The 9,160-nt window shown below is 53.3% G+C and overlaps 1 protein-coding gene across 1 annotated transcript in view; it reads right to left on the reverse strand.

Annotated features, from left to right (window-relative positions):
* Positions 1-4,346: 4,346 nt before the first annotated feature.
* Positions 4,347-9,160, reverse strand: part of Myh9 (myosin heavy chain 9) — an 83,331-nt gene continuing 78,517 nt past the window's right edge. Inside the window, exons 36-41 of the mRNA XM_028778903.1 lie at positions 8,119-8,207; positions 7,914-8,037; positions 7,427-7,635; positions 6,947-7,055; positions 6,649-6,821; positions 4,347-5,765 (exon numbers count right to left, since the gene is read on the reverse strand). Of these exons, the coding sequence (XP_028634736.1) occupies positions 5,648-5,765; positions 6,649-6,821; positions 6,947-7,055; positions 7,427-7,635; positions 7,914-8,037; positions 8,119-8,207 (822 nt within the window). The 3' untranslated portion in view covers positions 4,347-5,647. The remainder of the gene's footprint in view (positions 5,766-6,648; positions 6,822-6,946; positions 7,056-7,426; positions 7,636-7,913; positions 8,038-8,118; positions 8,208-9,160) is intronic.

The raw sequence follows: 9,160 nt of genomic DNA on the forward strand, positions 1-9,160 counted from the left end.
CAGGAAGGACTGCCCTGCCCTGCCCTGCCCTGCCCTGCTCCTGGCCAGCTGTGCAGCCCTGATAGGAGCCCTCTTCTTCCCAGCTGGAGCCTGTGCAGTGTTGAGCAAAGCAAACCCCCTCCCCGACCCCTTCCGATAATTTCAGGACATCTTCAGGGCAGGGAGGGAGAGAGTGAAAATGCTCCTTCTAAGGGGTCCTTGATGACCTCTCAGGGTCAAGTTGAAGCCCCTTTAGTCAGCACTCCAGGCCTCAAGCCTGCTGCATCCCCTCCCTCCCTCCCCCTCCCTCCCTCCTTACCTCCCTCCCTCCTCCCTCCCTCCCAATCATTCCCTGATCCTATCATAACACCTTCAAGTCCATCCTGTCTCAGTGACCATGACACTTCCATGTCTTTGCTGTGGCTGGCCATGTAGTGACTTTCCCACTCCACAGTGAGACACTTCTGTCCTTCCTGCCCCTTCATCTGCCCACAGCGGCCATGGCACCTGGCTCCCACTGTAGAGACGCCCACCCCATCCCACAGGTAGGCAGTGGCCTCTGGAGTCAACAGCACAGGTGGATGTATCCATCCGTTGAAAACACAGGTTCCTGGTGGGCAGAGTGGAGCCCAGCGCTGGCCCATTTACTCTGAGACTGAAGCACTGGGTGTGAGCCTAAAAAGCCACATTGGTGGCACAAACCTCGAACCCCATCACTCAGGAAGCTTAGACAAAAAGATGGTGAGATTAGAGCCAGACTGGGTTATGTGGGGAAACTGGGATTTCTAGGGAGACACCGTCTCAAAAAAGTAAGTTAAAGTTAGCCCGCGGCTCTGCACAGTCAGAGCACCCAGGACTGTTCCTGCCTTCTGCCTCCATCCCACACACACTGATAGCAGGAGTCGGGGAGATGTAAGCCTGTGATCCAGCCGACCAGTCTGGAGCCCTTGGCACATCACCCCAGTACTGGGCCCTCAGTTTCCCTCACAGGACCTGAAACAGAGCTGGTGCTCACAAGGACGACTGGATGAGAGCTCTTTGCGCTGTCTGCATCTCAGGAGCCAGACTTAGTCCCTGTCAGACAATCAGGGAGGCAGAGCCAAGACTCAAACTGAGAGAAACATTCTGACATGTGGCACTTATAATCCCCCTTTTTGCTTATGGTTATAATGGGGTCATTTTTTCCCTATAATTTCCCTTCCATCAAGTCTTGCCCCCCACACACACCAGGATTGACATTAAAATTAACTCAACAGCCAAACAAACCAGATAAATTCCCATGAGCAGTGAGCAGTGATGAGAACCTTCTAATCAGAGTGTGGAATAGACCAGAACATGATGTCTCCAACAGTCTTGGATAGTCACCTGGATGGTTCTCGCTTGGTAGGTTAGGGCAAAGAGATCTTGAACCCTAGAAACTCCACCACATCTGAAGATCTGCTACACAACAGCTCCGCTTGACTAGTGGCATCCAAAGCCAAGTCTTCCAGGATGTCCCGCCCCCAGCACAGGGATTGACAGCTCAGTCTAATCTTTGGCAATGATAGCCAAGGAGATCCTAACACAAAGGAAACAACCCTGAAACCAGGGAGCAAGTCAGGCAGAATGCAACGCCATCTAGTGGATGGTGGAAGGATCAGCAGCCAAAGCATCTGGCCACCATGATCACCCTGTCCCAGCACATACTGGCACAGACAAGCTGAATTCGGCCCCAGAACAGGCATCCACCTCTTTGAGAATGTAGAAAGGGACAGGGACCTCCAAACTGAGCATTTGACATAGGGATTCTAAAGCACTTAAACAGTCACCCCAGACTAACCTATCAGGACTACAAAACACAGAAAAGAAAACCATATCCCTCTCTGATAGTCCTGCACGACCGTCTGGGAGTGGTAAGGGCAGCCATTGCTCCCAGCCACCACAGCCTGGCCATCAGTCTCATTCAGAGAACTGTCCTGTCTTTGCTCAGATGGGATGTCATGTCTCCAAATTTGTCTGCTTCAGGGGTTAAAGTATAAACATGACAGGATCTAAATTACGACTGCTGAACTTTTGTGAGGCCGTGCAGATAATGCCGCCCTCGGTTTGATGCACATATAATGGAGCATCAGACACATTGGCTGAGTGAACACAGCAGCTTTGGGATTCTGATTTTGAACAGGACGGGTTATCAGCCCAAGAGGCTGGAGTCCACCTCAAGACTGTTGAGTGCTGCGCATGAGGCTGGATGGTACTAGTGAGCTTTAGCCAGAGAGAGGATCCAGTCTCACATTCGGCAGACTCAAATAGGAGGGAAGAAGGGCTGGGGAGCCACCCCACTAGACAGCTCTGCAGCATGTGCCCACACTCCTCAGTTACCAAAGAGGGTTGGCTGATGTCACTGTCATCCCACAGCATGGCCTTGAAATTCATGGCCCTGGCTGCTATGACTGGAAATGGAGACTGCAGTGGGATATTGGCAGAGCCTGTAAACCAACAGTCTGGGATTACTTGTGTGGACCTTAAATCCAATGCCAAGTGTCCTTTTTAAGAGACCCACAGAAGGGGTTGACAAGATGCCTCAGTGAGTAAAGGCTGCCAAGCCTGATGGTCTGAATTTGACCCCTGGGATGCTCCTCCTCCAAATTGTCCCTTGACCCATAAAAGCATATGTATACACACACAACACAGAGATTGAGGGTGGGGGGAGCTGTGTACACACACACATACACACAAAAAGAGGGATAGAGGGAGAGGAGGCAGGAGAGAAGGCTCAGTAGCTTAGAGTACTTGTCTTGCAAAGGGCTGGCGATCACAAGCATATGTGACTCCAGTTCAGGCAGGAATCCAACACCCTCTTCTGACCACCAGTCATGCAAATGAAACACAAGCAAACATGCAGACAAGACATTAACATATAAATCATCATTTTTGATCCTTAAAAGTATTTTAAAGATGGGGGAAGAAGGTTGCTTGAAGACAAAGCAGATACTGGACTGGTGCTGGTCCAAGCCATGGGAGACATGGACCCACTAGATTCTCCTGCAGAGAACTCCTCAGCTTTGAACTTGAGAGCAGCTCGAGTTCTGTTGTAAACTATCTGGTAATGCTACAAGAACTCTAGGAAAGGCAGAACCAATAGAGGCTGGTCTAGGAAGTAGGACTTGTCACTCTTTTTACTCAGGAGGGGAATGAAGCATCCATGAAGTTAGAGCAAAGATTCCCATCTCCATCCTCCACACTGGATGCCCCTGCAGGTCCCACACCAGGCTCTGGGAGCCTGGCATGCACCTGAATCCTCTGGAGGGCTGGTGGCATCCTGGATCCAGACTCCCTGAGGCAGCAGGTCTTCAGTGGTTATAAGGTTGGACTCTCAGAGGGCAAGAGCGATGGTTCAAGTTGTTAAGAGCACTGGCTGCTCTTCCAAAACTCAGGTTCGATCCTCAGCACCCATGTGGTGGCTCACAGCTACCTTTAACTCCAGTTTCAGGGAATCTGATGCCTTCTTCTGACCTCCATGGAGACCAGATACATAAGTGACTAACATAATAGCTATACATGCAGGCAAAACATTCACACAATAAAAACAAAGACACACACACACACAAAAAAATCAGATGCTGCTGCAGCCACAATGGGGTTCCACACAGAACTGCTGGCTCAGCCAGGCCAGTTCGTACCTCCAAATCTTCATCACAAGACTTGACAAGAGAAATCAACACTGCAGTCCATTACAGTCAAGGGCTGGAGCCCCTTTCTTGCTAAGAAGCACAGGGCAGAGATTCCAAGCCCAATGCTGCAAATAAATCCGAATAATGTAAAGCAAAAGATGCAGAAGCACACTCAGGAACGGATGAAGGCGAGTGTGTGTCAACCTAGCAGGATGCAGGTCTGCTCTGGGCCATCAGACTGAGTCTGACAGAGTCTTGACTCCCAGGCCTTCTGATTTCCCCCTAGCGCTAGCTTGGTCTGGCACAATCCAGTGTTTTGTTTCCTGTAGCCTGGGGCTTCTCCACCACAGCTGGTGTAGAGTTTGCTGTGCACACTGCACCCCTCCCCAGCTTCTGCACACCACCCACTTCTCCCCACTTTCTGCCTCTAGAACTGCAGCATCTCCTCCAGAACCTCCTTCCTCCTAGAGGAGAAAGGCGAGACCAGCCTGTGGAAAGAGAGGCCTACCTGAACTTGCCCTGGACCCATGGCTGCCCAGCGTCTTAGCCTGCATGGAGGAAGGAGGCTCCCGATTCCTAGGGCTGTGAGCCCCTACCGCTGCCCAGGATGTCTCAGAGCCCTCTCAAACTGCTAAGCAGAGTCAAGTATGGTCTCCTGTGACAGCCCAGCCCTTCCAGGCCTCCTTCTGCTGTGGACAGACACCCAGACACCAGAGAGTAGGACATGGTACTCTTTATTGTGACGCTCAGTGGAAACATTTGTAAACCAGCTTACTGTAGTGGTGACAGCTGCGACACATGCTAAGGCACTTGTATTATATAAAAAAAAGGGGTGTGGGTCCCACTCACTCCTTTGTGACAGCAACTGGGACCTGAATTCAGAGCTTTTCTAGCATATGTAGCTTTCATGATTTGACTGTTTTTCCTTTAAAAAAAAAAAAAAAGCCTTCTTGCCATAAGAGGATCTAATCACAGCATTTACAAAACAGTGAGGAGCGCAGGGAGATTCAGCGACCAGTGTAGACCATTGTAGGACAGGCTACTCTCTCTAACATAGTTCCAGGGAAAGGCTGTGAAAACACCCACAACTAGAGCACTTACTACAAGAAGGGAAAAAAATAAATCTTTTTTTTTCTTTCCAAAGCATCCACGTGGAAGGCAGACTTGAAGCTCGAGTGGGTGGCACAGCTCAGCCGCCCTCGGCCCCAGGCCTAGGTGAGGCAAAGAGTGCACAGTGGGCCCAGCCCTTGGATACTCTGGCTGCCGGACCCTGCCAAGTCCCTTAACCATTAAATATATTTGGTCCCCTAGAGTGCTGGGAGAGGCCACCAGAAGGCTGCTGGCCTTTCTAGAGTGGCCCTGATGCCCTGTCTGGTTTGCCCCAGTGTCAGGACAGTCTGCCCTCGGCAAGGGAGGGGAGGGGCATTGCACTTGAGACATTTTATAGTCGAAGGAGCAGAGGCACCAGTGCTACCCAGAAGGGAGTGGGGGGAATTCCCAGAGTGCCCCATGTTCTGTACCCAGCACAGAGGCATAAGCCCTGGACTGCTCCTTCTGGACCAGGAAGGGCCCAGAGAAGGGGCCGTAGGGCAGGTGTGAGGTTACCGTGTGTGATTGCCAACAGCAGAGGAAGGAGTTGGGGGGGAAACGGCAGCAGAGGTGGGGAAGGTAACAACACTTCTAGAGGGCCTGAGCTATCAAAACCTTTATCTGAAGAAAAATAGATTCATAGAAAACTCTTGTGCCCACTCCCATGGCTGCCCTTCTTGCCCACCACTTGTGCTTTCAGGCAAGTGGGGTAAGACCTTGCGGGTCATCCGGCCTGAGCCAGCCTGGACTCTTTGGTATCAGATTCTCAAAGGGTATGGAGGACTGACAGGGCTGCAGCAGAGGAAGCCAATGCCCTCGGGAAGGCCTGAGGAGGGGGTCATGGGCAGAACAGTCTCAAGGCAGGGGTGTAGAGGGCTGGGGGAGGGAGGTGGAGCCGTGTGTCCATCCATCTTGGGCTGCAGAAGCTTCTATTCAGCTGCCTTGGCATCAGCCCCGTCTGCTTTACCGTCGACCTCCTCGTCTGAGCAGTCCCCAGTGCCTTTCCGGACAATTCGGCGGGTCACGACAAACGGCATGTCCCCGCGCCTGTGGGCAGAGGCACAGGGTCAGTGGGGCCAGCTAAAGAGAACTGGGCAGCCCAGTACATAGATTTCAAAGTGATCTCTAGAGGGCAGGAGGATCACCCCTGCCAGAGGACCATCAGAGCAACTGCGAACCTTCCCTGCTGGGTGCCTTTACTACAAAGCACCAGCAGAGGGGGCTGACATTGGCAGGTGGAGCTGCCTCCTGCATCAGGTCCTGTGCTCAAGCCTCACAAGTAGGCAGGGTGAGTTGGGAGGGGCTTAGTGGCAGAACACATGCCTAACACATGGGACCCCGAGTTCCATCCCATCCACAAAACAAAAAGTAAGTGGGCCCAGAAGCTCAGGGATCAACTGTTCACATAGGAGTTGGGGCCATCTTCTGATCATGTTAGAAAACACAGATGGAATTCTTAGGAAAGTCTGATTTTCACGCTTTAAAAAAGATTCCCTCTGACTGGAGGGAGACTGGCCACTCAGCAACATTCTAACACTAGCAGAACCAAGCTTTCCTGCATGCTGCATAGTGACCCACGCCAGCACTCCCTCTAGGACATCTCCTAGGAGTGCAGACTCAGGCCAGAAGGCCTCTAACAGACAACCAAAAACCCCCAGCATGGAAGCACCGTCCATCAGGGTTGGAGCTGCAAGATAGACCATTAAGATAGGCTGGGAATGAACTGCCAAGAATCTGCAGTTCACTCGAGAGCCTGGCTAAGTCCCCGAGGCAGGAACCCCAAAAGGCACACTAGGGAGGGGCCACCTCTGCGTCTGTCATTGCACCCCTGCCACCTTGCACCATGGCTCTGGAAGGAAATGGCTTTCTGCAATGTGCTCAGAATGTGCCTGGGTAGGGGAGTGTGGTCACGGATGGAAGGCCGGCTCACCTCAATTTGTTCTTCAGGGAGCTGACTTCTCGGTTCATGGCGTCGGCAGTCTCTGTGGCATCCTCCAGCTCACGCTGCAGCTTCCGGCGTGAGGCATTGGCCCGCTGGGCCTCCTCCTCAGCCTCCTCTAGCTGACGCTTAAGCTGCTTCAGGCGGGTGGATGCCTTGTCGGCCTGCAGAGACAGGTGCCAGGGGCACTGGTGAGCCACTCTGAGCGCAGCCCACCTGGAACCAGGGGCACTGGTGAGCCACTCTGAGCACAGTCCACCCGGAACCAGGGCCCTGCCCGAGCACAGACCTGGTCCTTGAACTGCTCTGCGTTCCTCCGCTCGTCTTCCACCTGCAGCAGCACGTCCTTCAGCCTCTTCTCCATCCGGCGCACCTGCTTGGAGGCTGCCTGGCGCTCCCTGGGTAGGAGAGAAATGGTGACTGAAAAAGGGCACCCTCCACCAGACAACACAGCCAGTAAGATGGCAACCGCAAATGCCACTTCCTGGGATCGTGTGGAGGCCTGGAAGCCAATGAAGAAGCTCGTCTACGGAGAGACTGAGGCTTGGGACCCAGAATGATGCCATCACCTCCAAGTTTGAGCTTTACTGAATCTCACTAGAAACAGCCCACAAAGCCCCAGGGTCTAGGTGTGGCCTATGGGTTTCCATTCAAACTCCACTCAGAGCAAATGAGGATGGTTGTGGGGCCTGAAGACAGAACCAATTCTTGACCCAACCTAAGGTTGCAGAGAACAACACTGTGCCCTCAATGTGGGTAGGGCACCTACTTGGTCTCGTTGTCCAGCTGTTCCTCCAGCTGTGCGATCTTGGCCTCCAGGGCTGCGATGGAGGCCTTGTACTTGGACTTGACGGCGCTCTCCATTTCCTGCAGCTTGGCCTTGAGCTCCTTGTTCTGGCGTTCCAGCTGCTGCCTCGCATTCTCGTTCTTCTGTGCATGGCTGCGTTCCAGGTTCAGGTCGGTGTTTATTTGGTCAATCTGTAGAAAGGAAGTAGGGTGAAAGGAAGGCTGGCTCCCAGCTGCAGGGGCACATAGGACTATCTTCTCACACACCAAGACCAACAATGTCCCAAGCTCTCTCAGGAAGGGATCAGCCCATGACTAGGCCCCAGAAATGTCCTGAAACCTAGTCTCAGAGGCACAGGCCTTCACAAGGTCAGAAGCACCCATCCTCTTCCTGCCCACCATGGCACCACAAGGAGCTCACACAGAGTCTGGAGCCCAGTGTGCAAGGCCCACTGTGTCCAGGTACTCACCTGCAGGTTGGCCTTCTTCAGCCGGTCGTTGATCAGCTCCGTGTTGCCCTGCTCCTCCTCCAGCTCCTCCTCCAGCTGGGCAATGCGGGCCTCTAGTCGTCGTTTCTCCTCCAATGCTAGGGCACTGAGGAGGACCCGGAGAAGTGAGTGCTTGCACAATTGAGGAGGTCCTCCCAGCACCCCGTGCTTCCTCCCTCTGGCTCACCCTTTGCCACTGCTGTTGGCGATCTCATCAGCCAGCTCGTCTCGTTCCTGTTGGGCCTGGCGCTTAGCACGCTCAGCAGCTGCCAGTTCCTGTCACAAGTACACCAGAACGTGACCTACTGAGACCAACAGTCTTCATGGCCAGCAGCGCCCTTAACACATTCCTCCGTTCCTCCATAGAGCCCTTTACCAGGGACTCCTCTGGCTCCCAGGGTTAAGTCCACCCTGGGCACAGTCTAGGTATGTGCTTTTCAAGTCCCTATGTCTAAGAATTTGGAGTCAAGCCAGGAGCCAGGGCTATAAACAGGAAACACCCAGGCCTAACAGGGAGGACTGTGGACAGACCTGCAGTGCTGGTCCCTCTGCATATGGTCAGACCAGATTCTGAGGGCAGCAGACAGGCTGTGGAAGCCTCCAGAGCACCACACAGATGGTGATAATGGGGGGAATCACCCAACAGAAGAGCCGAGCCATGGCAGAACAGAGGGTCCAACTGAGCACTTTATAAAGCAGTGATGGCCCACTGCGGGAAGTCCACCAGACCTGGAAGCACCACCCCACCCCTCCCCACATGCTTCATGTGTAACTAAAACAGCAGCCCAGAGGGTACTCAGGCCCCTCCTTGCCCTACACAATTAACAGACTCATAATCAATACAACGTTGATTCATGAAATGAACTGGGGACTCAAGGGTCACATATTCATTTAAGAGGCGGGGTCTGTTGCCATGTTGAGGGCTGCATCTCATCCTCTTCCCTGTTACAGACATGCACGTACATGAACATACACACCGCGCCATGCTAAGGTATACAGCTAAAGGATAAACTCTAGAGGGACCACGTTCTTAACTCCCTCCTGGAAGTTGCTCAGTTTCTTTCTGCCCTTTCCTCCCTGCTGACTCTTACCCCCGGCCCCCAGCTGCCCACCCCCTGCAGCTGCAGCATCTCACAGCTGCCCACCCCCTGCAGCTGCAGCATCTCACAGCTGCCCCGTGCCCACAGCTGCCCACCCCCTGCAGCTGCAGCATCTCACAGCTGCCCACC

This window comes from Grammomys surdaster, unplaced genomic scaffold, assembly GCF_004785775.1.
Source record: "Grammomys surdaster isolate TR1022 unplaced genomic scaffold, NIH_TR_1.0 342, whole genome shotgun sequence".
NCBI classification, from domain to species: Eukaryota; Metazoa; Chordata; class Mammalia; order Rodentia; family Muridae; genus Grammomys; species Grammomys surdaster.